This window comes from Corvus cornix, chromosome 13 (assembly GCF_000738735.6).
Source record: "Corvus cornix cornix isolate S_Up_H32 chromosome 13, ASM73873v5, whole genome shotgun sequence".
Classification (NCBI taxonomy): Eukaryota; Metazoa; Chordata; class Aves; order Passeriformes; family Corvidae; genus Corvus; species Corvus cornix.
The window spans coordinates 13,923,309-13,941,904 of NC_046343.1; the positions used below are offsets into that span (position 1 = coordinate 13,923,309).

The 18,596-nt window shown below is 40.0% G+C and overlaps 2 protein-coding genes across 5 annotated transcripts in view; one reads left to right on the plus strand and one right to left on the minus strand.

Annotated features, from left to right (window-relative positions):
* The window catches only part of KCNIP1 (potassium voltage-gated channel interacting protein 1), a 288,984-nt gene extending 271,544 nt beyond the window's left edge, over positions 1-17,440 (minus strand). Inside the window, exons 1-2 of one of the 2 annotated variants that reach the window (XM_010410124.4) lie at positions 17,213-17,440; positions 16,052-16,168 (exon numbers count right to left, since the gene is read on the minus strand). In XM_010410124.4, coding sequence (XP_010408426.1) covers positions 16,052-16,139 — 88 coding nt within the window. In that variant the 5' untranslated portion in view covers positions 16,140-16,168; positions 17,213-17,440. The remainder of the gene's footprint in view (positions 1-16,051; positions 16,169-17,212) is intronic. The other variant, XM_010410132.4, reaches the window with a different exon arrangement.
* Positions 1,251-12,196, plus strand: KCNMB1 (potassium calcium-activated channel subfamily M regulatory beta subunit 1). Of its 3 annotated transcripts, none has more exons than XM_039559512.1 (5): positions 1,251-1,431; positions 4,969-5,048; positions 6,919-7,084; positions 8,499-8,694; positions 12,031-12,196. In XM_039559512.1, exons 3-5 carry the CDS (start codon positions 6,948-6,950, stop codon positions 12,121-12,123), a joined length of 426 nt encoding a protein of 141 aa, XP_039415446.1. In that variant the 5' UTR covers positions 1,251-1,431; positions 4,969-5,048; positions 6,919-6,947; the 3' UTR covers positions 12,124-12,196. The 3 variants fall into 3 exon arrangements, with proteins under 3 accessions (XP_039415446.1, XP_010408436.1, XP_010408435.1); XM_010410134.4 differs by lacking the exon at positions 12,031-12,196 and adding an exon at positions 10,648-12,005 and having other exon boundaries at positions 1,256-1,431; XM_010410133.4 differs by lacking the exons at positions 4,969-5,048; positions 12,031-12,196 and adding an exon at positions 10,648-12,005 and having other exon boundaries at positions 1,256-1,431.
* Positions 17,441-18,596: the final 1,156 nt, after the last annotated feature.

The window sequence follows — 18,596 nt, forward strand, 5'->3', positions numbered from 1 at the left end:
GGATTTAGGCCAAGTGGCAGGGAGAGGAGACAGAAGACAAATCTTCAATTTGAACATTCATTAATTTCATTTAGCACAGCTTACCTTGTATTCTACCTTGAATCCTGAATCAGAGAATCCAAAAATCACTTACAATGAATTTCTCATTAAAAGCCTGACTATTCCTTGAGCCAGCAGAGCCTGCCTCTTTGAAATGCCTAGTCTTGATTACTAAGCATCAAAAATGATAAAAACCACTCAACCAGATCCTGTTTTATCCAAAAATAACTTTTGTTCATAAGGCTCTTTTTTCCAAACTTCAAATGTTATTTTTTAAATTTCTCTACATCCCTTCTCAAATATCATAAAATTACTGTGATCATAAGTCTTTCCAGTCTAGATTATAGTAGCAGACTTCCTCTTACTTAGCTGTAAATGTCTACCAGACAGTTACCTAAATCCAGGATGCTCTCTTCTGGATCTGTAATAATACAAAAGGATCCTACTGAAGAAGCTTAATCAGTTATCTTCAGACAGCATGAACATTCTGAGCATGTCAACTTCAAATCTTTTACTAAAAGCAAATTTAGAAGAACAGCTGAAACTGAAACAGCTAATTCTGAGATACCTAAAGCGGGGAGGGAGGGGCAAATATCATACCCTTGTTTACAGTTCTCTCCTAATGATTGTACTGGATGAATCCATTTAAATTCCTTTAGTCTCCCAATAATAGAGTTTTCCTCTCTCAAAAAAAAAAAGAAAAAGAAAAAGAAAAAGGAATAAAACCATTATTTTAGCTCTTTTCTGAAGCTATGTGCTAGGATTTATCTGTTTATATGTCCCAGAAATAGGCCTGGCTTTTTGGCTAGAGGAACATGCTGGACACCAATGTACCTATGGCATGATGGATGTTCTTATCCATAGGGCTCTGATGTACAGTCAGAATTTTAGCACCTGTTGCATCCAAACTCACTGAAAGCAGTTGCAATAAAGCATTCCCACACAGCTGGTAATGGCTCAGGTTATTAAGAATTAAGAATCAATACCACTGGTCATCAATACAGTTCAATTCCTTAAATCTCACCCAAATTTCTAAACTAAAGATGTTGTACAAATGGAATAGGGCCATAGTTTAACACAAATCCACTGGAATGTGTCGTAAAGGGGCTCAAGTGTATGAGAAAGCTGAGTCTTAGTATTGTGGCTTCCTGGTTTCCAGCAATTAATTTCCAGAAGGACACTGCTCTTTCATACCTTACCATTTATGGTTACAAAAGGCTTTGTAATAGGGGAACTAAGTTAGGAGTTCAGCCCCAGAAAAGCAAACCCAGAGAAGTACAGGAAAAAAAAAATTATAAAAATCTCTTTCAGCTCTGAGCTCCACTACTATCCCAAGTCTGTCACGTAAAAGATTTTTTTTTCACCAGAGAAAGCAGCATTTCATCAAAAACTGTGAGTATATTTCTCAACAACTGTTTTTCCTTGGGAGCATGTGATAGCTTTGTGTTTTTAAAAGTACAGTGTTTTGGGAAGCAAAAGGCTTTCTGTATCTGCAGCACTATGGAGGACAGTGCAGATAACTTTTCTGTAGCATGCAGACTGAGTTGTTCTCTCTTTTGTAACTGGATGCAATCTGATCATTCTTCAAAACTGTTAGCAAAGGTAGGAATAATATTTTCACAAATCAGAGTCTGGAGCTCATATAAGACCATCGTTCTTATTCATTTTAATGGTGAATACACCTTTACTCTTAGAAGTTTCATGGCTTTGGGTGTTCAGCATTATTTTAGAGGTTGTGCTTACCTACCCCTAAGTTAGAGAGGACCCAGGCACAAGAACTCTTGAAGGCTCCCCAGAAATCTGTCCTTAAACTGATTCCTTCTGTGCAGCCCTCTATAGCATAGAATCAAAGGATAAAGTACTACAGAAAGATTTCAGAACAGCTGAACCGATCAAGTAACTTCTGCCTTTTTTTCCCCCATGTTTTCTTTTTTTAAAATCCACCATGTTTAAAAACTAACAGAATTAGTCTTAAACAACTGCATACGCTTTTAAACAACAAAAAAAAAACAACCTAACATCTTTATTTCACTCTAGTGGCACATCAGGTAAACAGTTCAGTAATAAAGCAAAATGCTACAGCACATTTCATAAAATAAACATAGCTGTATCATGTTACACAGTCAAAATACTGCTGTTTTGGGTTTCCAAGACAACTACATGAGAAGCTTTTATGTGCACTTTTCCATTGGGGCTCAGCATCACCTTATTCTGTAACATACAGAATTTGTGGTCCCAGATGCACAGAAAGCTTATTAAGTAATGAAAGAAACTGGTGCTTCCCGGCTGCAGTACTCCCCCAGTACCAGCAAGAAATGCCTGTAACTGCTAGAGGATGAAATGGAGGGTGGGGAAAGGGAAAGAAAGTGCTAACACAAATGTAGTTTTGACTACAGTCTGTTGTAAGTGGAGGGGCAGCAGACGAGAAAATGATGAGCATAGGATTGAAACAGAAAGGAAGAATCCTTTCCATGGGTTGACACAGAGGAAGTGCAAATGATCCAGCTAACTCTACCCAGAGACAGTAGTAAGTATGTAAATATGGGCTCTGTTCCAGTAACGTAACCAGTACAGAACTCATATTTACAAATCTAAAACTTTTGCCTACTGCTTCTCACAAAAAGCATTTGGCCAATAAACTGTCACCAAACACTATACTCCTCTTACAAAATCCAGCAAAGATGGTAATTTTAATTTTGTTTATACAAGGTGTTTTGAGAATAAAACAAGGTGACTTAAGTTTGCATTTCACAGGAGAAAACAAATGGCTATTGTGCATGTAGAAGCGGTAGAGACCAAAGGGCAGAGACAGGCCTGTTTAAAAAGTCCTCATCACTTTAGAGATGTGGATGACTTGCATCACTCATCTTGGTATGATGCTGTATTAGAACATAATGTTCGTCTGAAAGCAATACATAAATGTTCAGTGGAGATTCACCATATAGTGTGGGATAAATCAGCTCAAAGAAAAAGCAAACCAAAAAACCACACTACCTCACTGTTAATATTTATTCCCAACTTAAACTCAAGAGAGGAATTTAGCAGCCTTTCTTCTGCAAGTGAGATAAATTCATCAGTGCTAGTCATACCTTACCCAAATTAAGAGTAGTCTGAAGAGAGAGGTCCCATCTGAACTCACAGAGGTCGCACCACTGGAAACTCCTCAAAAGATGGGAGAGTAGGAGGAGGTAAAGACTTCCTGCCAAGTGTCAAATAGCTCTCTGATCAAAACGGGACTATTCCAAACCTGAGTGGATGGCATTCCTAAGATTAACACTAGCAGCTATGAATGCAATTATTTTACACTGAAATTGCACAGCTAATGTACTGTATAATTTAACTGGATTGAAGAAGATTAGGCAGAGGGAACATTATGAAAACATTTGCAGCTTATACATTCCTAATAAGTACAGAACCACCACACAAAATCTGCAGTACAAAAATACATTTAAATTTTCTCTTGAAGGCTGGACTAAGACTGGCTTTGTACACTTCAACATCTTCCAATTCAATTTTGCTCAGACTTCCTGAGCCAATCAAGTCTTCTGCAGTGCTTAATTTCAAAAGATTTAACGATTTTTTCAGAGGAAACAATAAATCAGCTATTTCAACACTCTTTCTAATATACATAGAGCAAGGAGACAGAAGATTCTTTTAATCTGAAAAAATTAACCTTTAAAACAATGAAGAAATTCCAAGTAAATATGTTTTTCTATATGTATGCAACTTTGCTTTGTCTTGAGAGCCAGAAAATTAAGGATTTTCAGCAGAAGTACATAGGAACGTTTATGTTAGAAAGGAAAAAAAAAAATGCTCATCGGTTTCCTTTGCAGTCCTGTGTTTCCTCTTAAATTCTTCTGCACATGCATGAAATAGTGTTACAGATTTTTCTGGTCTTCTACATTTGAAAGCAGAAAAAAATGCACCAGAAAATGTGTACTTCAGTTTTAGGGACCACATTTACAGCTAATTTGCTACGGCAACACAACAATTATGTAAGCACCCCTGTTTTACTCTGCCTGAAGACATAGCTGGTTATTTTTTATGTCTATAGAAGCGCTCAGGGTGATATTTTTAGATTAACCTTTCTTGTTAACATTCTCTGCATAATTTATACGTCCTTATTCTCTTTGGGGTGGAGCAGTTGTCTGAACTGGGGGAACAAAGACAAACAGCATCACTTAGCAGCTCTTGCAGAGAACCAGGGTCAGGCAGTCTGTCTGGTGTCAGGATGGGGAACAACACTGCATTTAACCTCTGGGACACCTGAGAAAAATTTCCAATTTACACATACAAGTTCCTTTTGTGTCTTAAGGAGATGGTCTGCTAGTTTTAGATTATTTGAAGGATGAGTTTTGTGGTATTTCTGCTGCATGTGTGGCTGGCATTGAAGCAGACTTTTGGAGCAATTAGATTTCTCATTAATTCTTCAGTTAATAGTCCCACAGTTCTTGTTGATTACCCCACTGCTTCTCAGTGTAAATGGGACAGCTCTGTAAATATTATGGTTCATCAAAATTCAATATGTTAACAGCTCTAGGCCACTAGAAGTTTTCCACAAGACACAATAGCAGTACCAGTCTTTCATTTTTTCAATTTCTCATAGAAAATGAAAGATTAATCATTGTTACTGTACGTAAGAATTTCTTGCTAATAACACAGGTTTTCAGACATCTATCATTATCTCCCCATTGTGCTATAAGGACCTGCTACTCCAGTACCATATGGTCTCACAGCCCCTGTGCTCCAGGGCCGATAATGTTCCTTTATTCCACTTTCCCCTCTGACCAAGCAGCACAATAGGTAAACGAGAGCCAGCTTAATAACCATTGGTATTAAGGTAGTGTGTTGCACAGTGTTCCAATATTCTAACTATTTTAGAATTCTTTAGGTTTTTAAAGTGTTATTTCCCATTTTCCAAACTAAAAGAAACGACAGAAGGTTCCAAGGAACAGTCACGGACACCGCGCAAGTTTCCCTGTCGCACACTCCTCTCCACATAGTTATATGTGAGTATGCCGGTGCAGCACAATTGTACTGGGAGCATTTGATACCACATGGTCTACCTATAGCCCCACTGACCAAGCAAAACACAATACCGCCTTACTTAAGGGCATTAGATCACATTCTGTATTAAACTCAAATGGCAGTAAACAGGGGAAGTTCATCTATGGCAATTTTCAAATTGAGATGCTTCTAACAATGCCAGTGAATTATACGTGATCATCAGAAAAACAATTTCTCTCAAAATGCTGTACGCAAAATTCACAGTGGATGTGGATGTTTTATTTAAAGTGAAATTAAATATGGAAGTGGACAAAATTCAGTATTCTAAAAATAACTTTTAGTTTCTAGGGACAGCTAAAAACAGCTTTACCATTTGATGATACAATGTACTACCAACTTCAAAATATATACTTGAAATCTGCAACTAACCCCAAGTTATGCTAAATGACCAAAGCTGTTTTACTGTCCACAGACATCTATATTTTTATTGCTACTAGAACTAACACTCGGGTGTTATAGCAGTCTAAAAACATCAGCGTGTTAATTTTCAAATACCTTTTTCCTTTGACCATTAAACAGTCAAAGTGAGGTGCTTTTACCAGTGAAAAGCAGAAGTAGCAGGAAAGAAAGGAACATTCAGAATACATTTCCATTGGTTCCTTTAAAAGCCGATGGTCATAGCTTCGAGGGCTATCTCATCTTTCACCAAATTCAGCATGGTCCCCTACTTGCAGTAACACCATGGCTTTCCCAGCCTTTAGCAGCTGGAGACCATCTGCTCACAGATAACCTGAAGAGCCTATTTGCCAGCTTCGGTTTGTGCTTGTCTTACACTGTATATAAATTTAAGTCTGAACACAGGTGCATTTAGGCAGGAACCATGCTATCCTGAAGGCCAGCCAGTAAGGATAAACACTAAATAGTTGCATGCACCTGAAACTAAAATCCTGAAAATGCACTGCCTAAAGCTGTGCACCATTGCTTCGTGCAGGAGAACAGAACTGAAAACTGATTCTGCATGAATGTAACATTTTCCTTTTCTCCTTCTGCTCTGCTCTCCTCTCTTATCCCCAAAAAGCCCACACAAATCTTGCCAGTCTTGTCATTTGCCATAACAATAGCTTATGCCATGTTTTCATAAAAAACCAAAACCCCACAAACCTGCAATCACAGCTGTCAGTGCAGCAGATACTGGTGATGAGTTGAACTTGCAGTGAAAGTTCTGGACTATTTCTATAGAAACCGATACGTCACTCATAATGATTTAATGGCATATGGACTCCTGGCAATAATTTTCAGATTCTCTTCAACAAAACATCATGGATGATTTATGGCAGATCATTTAAAATGCTCTTTGTCAAGAGAGTGGGGGGGCTAATGCCAGTCAGTTCTGAGCTCAGGTTCAGACAGCTCTGCCCAAGAGTTAGCTCCCCAGCATTACACCAACACTCCCCCGACATCAGGTTTGGAGCACCTCTGAATGGACAAGGCCAAGCAAACATGCAGAAGTCAGAAATCTCAAATGCTAAAATTCTAGTTATTTCAGTTCTTTTGAAATAAGGCAACCCCATTTCAAACTACTCCAAAATAAAAGGCATGATGCAAAAAGGATTTCACTCTGGGAAGGTTTTCCCTTCATGCAGCCTTACATGCACACACACTTCTTAAAGTACTATACGATAAATTTTAAAAGTAACAGAGAAGTCTAATGATAACAAAAAACACAGCAAGTTTGGTTCGTTTTTTTTTAGTTCTACTTTTTGCAAAAATGGGTCTGTTCCTCCATTGATTATATTTCAGAAACTTGTTACACAACTACAATAACTGTCATGTTTTACCTCTCTTTTCTGTATTTTATTTTACACCAAAAAGAGATTGTTCAAGTTTCGCAACTCTGAATCATGCTGGGAAAGAAGCTGGTGACTGCACAAAAGCGAGGCGAGACGAGAGCCCTCTGCCTGGGACTGGGAATGGTTGCGTGCTCCATGATGATGTACTTTTTTATTGGGATCACCATTGTGCCATTTTACACTAAGAGGTAATAAGAGCCATTTGTTTATGAAACTAAGCTATTCTTTTTCCTGTTAGCATCATATACAATAATTAAAACAGTGATAAATCATATGTAAGTACATTGTACAATAAACAAAGTGCTCTCAAAGAGCTCATAAGGATTTAAGACAGAAGAGAAAAAAAAAAGTGTGCCAAGAATTCATCAGGCACTTACAAGTAAGCACAAAAAAAGAGGAAATTATTCTCCTCAGAGCTAAACAAACCAGATTGAATCGAAACATTTACTGTCAAGTCAAAAAGCCAACCACACTTGTCAACGCTTGACAGTGAAAAGCCAAGCCTTGCATAAATAAGAACAGTTCAAAAAAGCTTTTTCAGGTGCAGAAGAGTGTTGTGTTTAATGTAACTTGAGTAGCGGAAGTCATGGTAAAATTGTTCACTCAAGAATCTGTATTTTACTTCCAAATTAACCATCCTAAGAAACTACCACCTTCAACAATCCAGTTTGCAGAACATAATGAATGCTGAAGGAGTTACTAATACCCACACTTTAATTTAATTTTGCAAGTTCTGCCTACACACACAAAATCAATTTGCAAAATATCAAAGTAACAAGACAAAGAGTGCAGCTCACTTTTTCATATTTCAAGATTATGACAGAGAAAGCAAGGACATCCACTCCATTCTTCTTACTAGAGCACCTTCAATCTCAAAACTATTTGAAAACCATTCTCTTTAAAACAGAGTAATTCACATATATTTCATTTTTTTCCTGCCTCCAGATCACATGACAAAAGACACGTAACAAGATTAGTTTCATAAGAATTGGAGTGAGACTGTTTCTTGACTTTTTTTGCCACCAAAGTGTAATACTGTGAGCAAAAGTTTACTGTGTTATCAATATTAGAAAAGTAACTCTTGAGAAAAATGGATAAGCAAAAGCTAAAACTAACTTTTTCCACAAAAAATCCTGCTACTTATTTATGCAAGAGGCCCATGCAATAAAGAAAAAGAAAAGCGGGAAAAAACATGGGTACTGATCTGAGTTCTGAGGCTTATTGAATGAAATCAGTAAAAATATTTCTGAGACATGAAGTGTACTGCATTCCAAGTATTTACTACCAAACTTTAAAATCCATAGCAATTTTGCTCTCTTGAATAAAATGAAACCGGTTACAGATGAGGAGATCAGAATCTAACTGAAAACCGCAGAATGCATAAAAAACAACAGCAACAAAAATGCTTTCTTGAACTTACTCGCTATGGCAGCCCTCCTCCAGGTGTAGTCACAGGTTCAGGGTGGGCACATTTCATCACAGCAGGATGGAGCATCTATGAACTCCAGCCAAGCCACCACACACAGATGTATTTTCACATGCAACTCGCAACAGATGCTTTGGATGAGCTTCAAAGAAATAACTTTTGTTTTGTTTTTGTAGTGTTTGGACAACAGAAACTGTGTGCAAAGTACTCAAAGCCAACATCAAGGACAAAGTTTTCTGCCCAAACAGCGAAGGCTCAGAGGATGAGGAAATCTTTCCTTATCCGTGTCTACAGGTGTGGGTTAATCTGACAGCCTCAGGACAGGAGGTTATGCTCTACCACACTGAGGATACACTGGAAAGAAATCCTAAGGTACTTGCAACACAGATAGCAAGCTCATTCTCTGCTACTATCAAACGCTTTTGAGGAGAAGGGCTTATGGTTTTTAAACCAAGCAGCACAGTAACAGCAGGAGTTACTCATCTTTTACGTATTAACATCTGGGCTTAGACCAAGGCAATTTTAAAGCATTCCAAAAATTACAGTTTTGGATTTTATTTTAAACATTACATTAAATATTAAGTTAATACTTCTTAAGGAATTACCCCAACACGAATATACACTTCTGAACATTTTCAAATATGTAGGCCTCCCAGTTGAAGACCCATTGTAGCAAATGGTTTATAAGATGCAGCTTGCTCAGTTCCTTGTTGAATTAGCACATAAGAGACATCAAGTTTAAAACCATCCAAAGTAAGAGCACAAATCCCAATTTTACTTGCATTTTAGGTGTATATTATGAAACAGGGAATGAAGAAGGAGAAAACGGCAACATGATGCACAGTTTAGACAGAAGAAACAAATCAGTGATTTTGGACAATTATCACACAGAAAACCCATTTGTCTTTGTTTTAGTCTGCAGCAGTTTCCCGGACTCATGGAGAGGCCAGTGGCACTGTCATAAGCACCTGCGTAAGACAGAGATGCTGAGTATTGTGGTAGGGGTCCTTTGGTTAATCATTTTAAGGATCTCTTCCCCAGAGGATGAGTGCGCCCACAGTTGGAACAGAAATGTGAGTGCGTAATATTAATTTGGCATTAGAGGTCTGTGAAAGATTAGGGAAGAGGAAAACAAAAGGTCTTATCCCTTTATTCCCACCAGTGTTTCTGCTTGGTAATCAGCAGAGTGCTCAGTATTTTCAGGCTTGCTCCCCCAGAACAAAAAGTGGTCCTTCAGGTACCCTATCCCAAGGAAGGTCAGGTTCAGTCCAGTTCCAAACCCACGAATATTTCAGAGGTGTTATTGCACCTCAACAACTCTCTTACACGAAAATTCAGATCTTGGATGCCCAAGATTGAAGTGCTTTCAGAATCCAGAACAAACGTGCTCAGATTACAAGTGCAAAGAATTTATATAGATTAGAGCTTCACACAGTGCAAACCTAATAGCATAAAACACTTCAGCTGAAGAGAATTCTTCTAGCTAATGCCTATCTTTATAGTGACTGTCTCAGGGAAAGCTACATGCAATGAAGCAGCAAAGCAGAAATTACCAACAATAGAAGGAAACAAGAGTCTTGTTCATTACAAGGGGAGGCACTTTGTTGATGTCCTACCTACTTGCATTAGTGCAAGTAAAATTTTTGGGTAAGGAACCACCCCTGCTTTTGCTTTGGCCAGGTTCCAGTTTAGTACATTCAAGCATTATTATGTACCCAAAATAATACTGCAGAAAAAAAAGGTTATGAAAAACAAACAAACAAAAAATACTGCTTCAAAGACTATTTCCACTGAGGACTAAAAAACTCTGCATTATTACTACAGGTCAAAATAGTTCTAATTTACAAGGATAAGTAGGAAGCCTCCAACAGCCATGCTTGCTGTATTTTTCTACTAGTTACAATCAGAGGTGTGCAGTAAAACAACTTCATTCTCCTGCACACTGACAAGCCAGTGTGAATTTCTGCACTACTAACACTTTCCTGCTGTGGCAGTGCCTAGAAGCTCTGTTAGGAACTGAAGCTTGGCAGTGTAATAAAGAAGTGACAGTCTCAAAGACTGCAGGGGTTTTTTGAGCATGTATGTTATTGGTTTCCAACAACATAACTCCAGTCTGTAAATCTGGAGACTGGGGGCATAGACGTACTGATGGAAACATGACATGGCATGGCAAATGAACATAATGAAAACAAGACAACCTCCAGGGATGCCAAACCGCAGAAGAGTTTGTCAGCAGGAATGTGATTTTTTCACTCAATCTGACTTAACTACAAACTTTGTCTTAGAGTATTTATTATAATGAATCACCTTGATTTCTTATTTCAGTGCTCATACGTCCCAGACAAGTTGGAGAACTCTAAAGAAGTTAAGGCACGGATAGAAACAATTGCAAGCAATTTCAAAAAATACCAGACTTTCCCTTGTTACTATGACCCAGGAGGAACACAGACCAATGTCATTTTAAGCAGACTTTATCCCTCAAAAGGCCTTCTCTTTGCTTTCCTCTGGCCTACACTCATGTTTACTGGTGGATGTCTGATTATTGTTCTGGTAAAAATTAGTCAGTATGTTTCTGTTCTTTCTGCTTGGCAGTAAAAAAAAATATCTAGAATAGATTGTTGCGATTGTTGCGAGACGTTAAGTTGCATTTGTTCTGCCTGTCTTATTGGCATTTTGTGACTCCATATACCATATTCAAGGGCAGGCATTCCAAAAAATGGAATGGCAACCGCTGTGGACGGCAATCCATTACACAAGGATAAAATATAAAACTGATTCCCAGGAATATCTGAAAACACCTCATAAGCACACAGACTTAGTTACTATCTATTGTTTCCTTGGGCTTTAGGAGGTACAGCTGCTTTACAAAGCTACAATTCACACTTACTACTAAACTCTTCTTCCACACTTGAGATGGGGTACTAATTTTCTGTCTGGTTGGTGCCAGATCCATACACATCATCACTGGCAGACACACCCTTTACACCCTTATACACCAATACAGTATGCACTCATGGCATACTCTTCTTGCCTGTTGAGAAAAGGAGCTTTGTTATGGGGCAAAATTTTTTTTTTTTTTTTTTTTTTTTAATCATGGCTCTCTCTGTCCTGGGAAAGAGAAGGGAGAAAGCCCCTCAAAAAAAAAATACACATACACAGACTTTACAAAATCTGCACTCTAATCATCTGACACCAATTTTATATACAGAAACGCATGCATAAAATACAGGGTATGGTAAAGAAGCTTATACTAAAAGTATGTTTTTCTATTTAAGTCAAATTAAGCCTTGCCTTATTTGAGACAAGTGTGCCACTCAAGGAGGGCTACCTGGCTGCCATTTCCATAGGTTATAAAACTGATACAAAAAGGAAGTTATGATATAAAGAATGTTATTGTGTGTGTCTTGGTTCTGGTCAGGGCAGGGTTAATTTCTGCAGTAGCCAGGAGGGGGGCACGGCCAGGACCCAGAGGTTATTCTGTAGCACCTCACCTCATTTTCTGGGAAAGGGGGAAGGGCTGCCTGCCAGCTCGGGTAGCACGGCAGAGGGAATGGTCAGGTATCTTCGGGGGTGAGAACTCGGGTGCAAATCGTTTCTCGTACACTCTTTTATTAGTATTGTTGCTGTTACCGTTCGTTGTCTTTTCACTGCTGTTTCCAGTAAATTGTTCTTATCTCAACCCATGATCTTTGCCTTTTGTGCCTCCAGTTCTACTCTCTAGGCCATCAGAGTGGGAAAGAAGAGAGGGGAGCGAGCAAGCAACACGTGGTTTGGAATGTTTCAATAGGAACACTCAATTGAGGAATACCATTCTTAAACCACAGCAAGTAAAATACATCTGTGATATCTTAATAAATACAACAAGCCAAAGTAACCACAGAAGTTTACATGCCTAACACCAAGATATTTCACAAAAGAGATATGTTTGTTTCCTAGAGCCAAGACTTCTAGGAATGCTCAGATGCATGTAGAGAGACGGTCTCTGTTCTCTGAATGTAACTGTTTCTCTCAGCCAAATTTCAAGTTGCAACTGGACACAGGTGGAACAACAGATACTTCCTGCATACTTCATTTGACTGGCATCTGGGACACAACCGGTACAAGATTTTTCACCACACAGTTGATGAACCACTAGGAGCTACCATTCACAGGGAAGTTTCAGGGCTTAGATCCAAATCTAAATTAATTACATTACAGTTTAATTATTCTCTTGAATGTTGTAGAATTCTGTAATGTTTATTGTAAGGAAGAATGAAATACTAACCCAGTACGTGTATTCTCCAACATTACTAACACAACAGTGTCAGAGTCTGCTTTTCAGTATGATCAGCAAATCAAAGGAAGTGGCTGTTAAAACTGGGGGGAAAAAAAAAAAAAGCTAATCCCCAAAAGTTGATATAGGAGAACTATGTCCACAAGAAGGAAAGTAAAAGTTCAGCTGGCACAGGTACAGATGGTTTGGGCGACCAAATGGGATGGGAAGGGGAAGAGATCCTGTTTTGTTAGTTCATAAAAAGCTGAGGCAGGAGTGTGGTAACAGCTTAAAAAGTAAGCTAGCAGGTTGGATACTTGTTGAAGCTAATGCACTGTATTGGTAGCAAAACAGGGCATGCTTCTCCAGGCATGCATTCTTCAACGTATGTATCTCACTATGCAAAGCTCTTAGTGGAAGAGGCCTTCTCTCACACAGACACAAAGACATCTGCTCTGGTACTAAGACTTTCCAAATAAGAACATACTGAGAAGGAAGCTGGCAAAATTTGCTAGTCCAGCTTGCAGAAGTACCAGCTATGAAATTCTTGGCTTACAGCCTCATAGACTTGCTGCAGATGTAAATCTGGACATACCACCCAGGCTGGAGGCTGCACAGTGGTATCAGGTGTGCCTCTTCCCTTACTGCCCACTGCAGGGAGAGGCTGCAGTCTCCTTACACCTTGCTGCAAAAGGAAGGACTTCATAGCTGCAATCAGTTTCATTTTACTATTGTAAATAACAAATGCTAATAATAAAACAAGCAGAAAGCCATAGAGCGCAGCTAAGGATTACATGTCAGTTGAACCGTGGCATATCTCCAACTGCAATAACCCACAGAAGAGCACAAGCATAAGAAGAGAGTGAAACTTGCGCCTAGTAAAGGATTTTCCTTGTAAAAGGTATTTAGAGTAAAAATAAAATCTCACATTAAATAGTATGAAAGAAATGAGGCAGGAGTGGGATGAAAAACACAGGTGATAATACTTGAATATGCAAAAGCATGTATATGGTATAAGTTAAAAAAACCAAAAATAGTGATATAAAGCAGTTTCTACTTCTTGGCTTTACATGCAGAAGTTTTAAAAGAAATACTAAACAATAAGGTCTGGGATGAACATACAAACACCGACACTTTTTTTAAAATTCAGCAATTCTGAGCAATATTTTTTCTAATCACTTTCTTTCTAGCTATGATTTTCATTTATTCTAATTATAGCAGGTCTTTGATGTCTGTGCAACAAACTAATTCATATGGTTTATTCCTTCCTGGATCGGGTTCCCTCAGTTCAAAACACAAGCTGAATGGGAAAAAAAAGGAAGTTTATTAGAGTTTTAAATTCTTTGAAACCTAGGAAGACACTCTTATCTCATCCAAACAGCTTGAAGTGAGACACTGGCATGGGAAAGAGATGGGTAAAACTGTACAACACCATTGCATTGGCTGCAATGACTATGATAGTGCAATGCTGGCACATTTCAGAAGGCGGCAGGGGGCAGGGGAAACAGGTCTTGGACATTTTATACTTTAATTTCTAGCTCTTCATACAGTGTTATTCTGTTGTCAGACTCAAATTTTCATCTATCCCATTGCCAAAGCAAAGGCCACTCTGGCAGTCTCATTTTATTATTGTATCAATTATGTTAAGAAACACAAGGGCTTCTTGAAAGCACCCCATTAAATGAACTGCTCTAGATGAACATGTGGGGAAACGTGGCCAGAACACAAGCTTCCTCTTGCCTTCAGTGGAGCTCAAACAAATAGCACCAGATTTACCATCAGTCACTTGTGACTATAATAGCGTACACCCTGTACGCCATTATCTCATGAAAAAAAGCACAAATAAAATATACCAAATTCACCGTACTGATATGGTGCAGAAGACAAGATCTTGCAGACAGCACCACTACTTCTTGTGTACATGACAAGTAATTTGTTTTTCTCACTTGTTTGTAATAGTAAGAGAGACATCTTGGCATTAATAATGAATTATAACCAACATCTGTCAGCTTTTTTATGACAGACTTTTACAATTTTTTATTCCTTCCTCTGCTGGTGTTTGGCAGGATATGGATGATATGGAGGAAAGTGGAAGAAGAATTAAGTAGACACAGATATAATTTTAAACCAACCTTGATATGTAAAGCAACCAACCTGTCCAGTATTCTTAATGTGAAAGAGACATTTTTCTGGTGCAGGTTTCTTTTGCATGCCAGTAAGGTTAATATGACAAAGCTGTCCAAGAACTACATTTCTTTTCTAGAGAGACAGACTGAATAAATTTTCCCAGTTTCTGAAAAAGTAAGCTGCTCTTAAGAATTTTTGGCACTTTTACATTTGCTATTTTAAAAGTTACCTAAGCCTGCTTTAGTTTATCCTAAGAAACAACTTAAACATTAAAATTCATACTAGAGCATATGCATGCGCTGCACACAGCCAACACAGCCACACACCTCCAAGAATTCTAAGCTTATATGAAAAGTAAGTGTTTCTGGTTTTGCTCCTTTTCTACGACCACATTAAAAAGAGCTTGACTCATATTTCTAAAAAACTGCATCATAACAGAGACTCTTCAGCCTTACACAAATATCTCTGCTAATAATTTAGTTTGAACTCTGTTATCAATTCCCAAAACCACCCCCCCTCCAACTAAACGCACAAAACTTGGAGAAGTCTGACCCTCACCTAAGAGCTGACCACATTTCAACAGGCGAGCAGCATTCAAGTATAGTATTATTTACTGTTGTCAGGACTTCCCACAGAGATCACCAGTACTCACATAAATAGCTGCCAGAGGTGTGCTGAGAAGTATGATGAAAGGAATGGCCAACAAAAATAACATAACTTACCTGAGTGCACCAACAGAGGAACTACTAGACTACGAAGAAGAAGAGAGAGTTTATTGTGTTTGTTATTTGATTTTAGTAAAGACGTCAGCATAAATAAGTTTGGTACTCTTTCACTTGCACATTGGGAAAGGGAAGGGTGCAAGTGACAAGCAAAACTTAGACATGCAAAAGGTATTTCAAATGTATGCAGTAAGCAATGACTTAGATTTTGAAGCAAGGTACACACATGCTTCAAATTAACAGAGACAGTAAAGCGTAAAATGACACAGAGAAATACCCGCTACTGACAGTTAGAAAGTCTTCAAATGTTTTAGGCTGCACATCAGTTGTTTTCACCAATACATCTCTGAACGCATTGAAATAGCTCACTACAGTTGCCGGCCAGGGCAGATTGATAAATACAGGTTACAAACTACACAAGGCAGAAACAATTACATAAGGCTTTCCAGCACAACTCCAATCTTCACACAGCAACTTCTTTCAGAACAGCCAATTCCCAGAATTAAACCAGAACACCTCTGGAGAGACAGATAATAAACCCCATCAGAAAACTCCTTCAAGCCTACGAAACTCCCCCCAAAACCTAACAGAACAGAAGAACGGTATGAGCTAAAATGTTTTCCCTTACCTTTGCTGAGTGTACCCGAGATGAGTTTAAAAATAGTCTGGGCAAATTTGACAATCCCATGCTTGCATCTCTTTGAACAGCCACTCATGGTTCAGACGGATAGAAAGACTCTTCTCTCTTACAAAGTTCAGGAATAACAAAAAAATTAAAAGGCGAGTCCTTTACAAAGTTGATGCGACTGGTTATGCAGTGCAGAACTCTGCTCTCGTGCACCGAGCCCCAGGCTCTGCACTGAGGTTTGCTACTCTGAAGCTACTAGGAAGGATTGCAGTGGAGCAATGCACATCCCTTTTTAGTTAAAGGTACAGCTCTCCCTGTGAGCCTCTCGGCCGGGACTGCACACACCTGCCGCGACGCCCTGATAGAAGCTGCTAAGCACAGCAACACTTCAGCCAGACAGGCGAGGAGGGAGGGTTTCCCTCCCCAGGCTGTGCGGGCTGCCACGCTGGGCACTGGGAATGCAGCAAGAGATGGGAGTCACCGCCTGCTGCAAATAAAAGAAACTGCTGTTTAAAGACCCTTTTCTTGGTGCCCTTTTCCAGCTGATTTCAGTAAAATTGTCAATTTTGCTCTCGTCAGGCCGAGAGAACCAGAAAATAACACTTTTTTTTTTATTCTACCGACACCGTAGTCACACGGTCACATGTAGAAGGCTGCATAGCGTTCCTTCGCAAAACCTGCTAGAAGTAGGAAAGCAAAGCTGCACCCAGGGGGGAAAAAAAAAAAAAAATCTTTATTTTAAATCTACCAGCTTAGACGCTGCTCCGATAATGATTTGCTCAGCACACAGGGATGTGCCAACCGGCCTTCCGGAGTCAGCGGGGCTCGGGCTCACCCCTCCGTGCAACCCCACATCTCACTTTTCGTCCACTGTCTCACGTCGTGCCGCTGCGGTGCTCACTCCACGTACTGTACTGGGAGTTATCCCCTAGCAACAACCACAGCTCTGGCTTCTCCAGTTCAATCAGATACTGCTGCGTGTCGCGAATACTCTGAATAAAGACTTGATGCATCCAGCAGCAAAGCGGAGACACCTCAAACCCCATCTGAGTGCTGGGCAGAGTCGAGCATCTTTAGGTTTAATTCATGCTGGCCTCGTCTCAGATGTTTTTAAACAACCCCCCAAATGCACTATTTGCTTGCCCCGGTCACAAGGCTTACCTCAGGTTTCTGCTCACACTCAGGTGCTGCTCGCTAAATTACTTGATCAGCCTTGTCTCTAACAAAGCGACCTGGAGCCCGCCATCACTTCAGAGCGGCAACAACCGAATACCGCCTTTACCGAGGGACAGGCGCAGCAAACAGCTTTGCACTTCTGGGAACAGAGATCCACCTTTCACTCAGGGAGCAGTAAACTGTTTTACAGGAAAACTTACATTCCTGAAGCAAAACTCAGGGCTTTGCCAGACAGCGCACCTTGCTGCGAGACTCACGACTATCTGCCCCTCCCAACTGGAAGCGCCCTCCTGCTCCTCATCCCCGCCTCACACGGGCACCCCCGCACTGTCTCCCGCCCCTCCCCTTCCCACACCGCCGCTCACCTCCTCCTCCTTCTCAGGCAGAGAGCCGCGGAGTATTGTACAGGGAGGCTCCTCAGCGTATCACTTTACCTTAAAAAAAACTGTTCTTTGGCATGGAAGAAGCGACTTGAGGACAAAATTGCCACCCTCATCAGCTCGTACTGGGACTATCACCCCCCGCGCTGAGCCGTCAGGCACCGAACGTTTTGCTGCCCCCTCACTTCAACCCGGTCGCCTCACTCAATTTCAGGTCTTTCCTGATGGAATAGTCCACAGCTTTGGAAAACTTCCAGAAAACGTCATGGGAAAGCAGTTGTGAGCTCATGAAGACGCTTGGCCCCTGCCAGCAGATGTGCGGGAGGCTTCCAGTGCTGCCGCCAGCCTCACACGAACATCTTCCTGTGGCTAAAGCCTCCCTCTTGGGGCTGTGCTTCCACACAACATTTTGGGTAAATTTTTCTATAAGTTCTCAAAAGACTGGGGTTTTTTTATTTATTATGCTCCACAGGACAAAAGGGAGCTAGCCCATAATTTAGATACCGCCTTTGAGACGCCAGTGGTGAGCCGTGAAGCCACTCCTGGTCACGGCACTGCGGGCAGGCAGAGCAGCAAAGGCCCTATTGCCTTCACATCCTCCCCAGCTGAATTTTAAATACCCAAGCGTCTTGGGCTTCCTGCCATCATCATCTCCACACGGCCCAGAGCCTTGATTATATATGACTTCACCGTTTCACAGATCATTACATTTGTGGGGATCCTCGGACCAATGCGGCTAATGGAAAACTGAGGTAGAATAAATACATTGCTGAACATCGTTAGAAACATATGGCTAAACATAAAGTGGTGCACGAGCTTCATATGTAAATAATATTTCTACCCCCTACACCACAAATCAACAACCAGTAAGGTAAAGAATGGAGTGATGAGAGGATGCAGGGAGGGAAAGGGGATGTAGGTGATTTGTAGAAAGCACAGTGCTAAATAACTCCGTAATGAAGTAATCTCCAAGGCTGTTCTTTATTCCT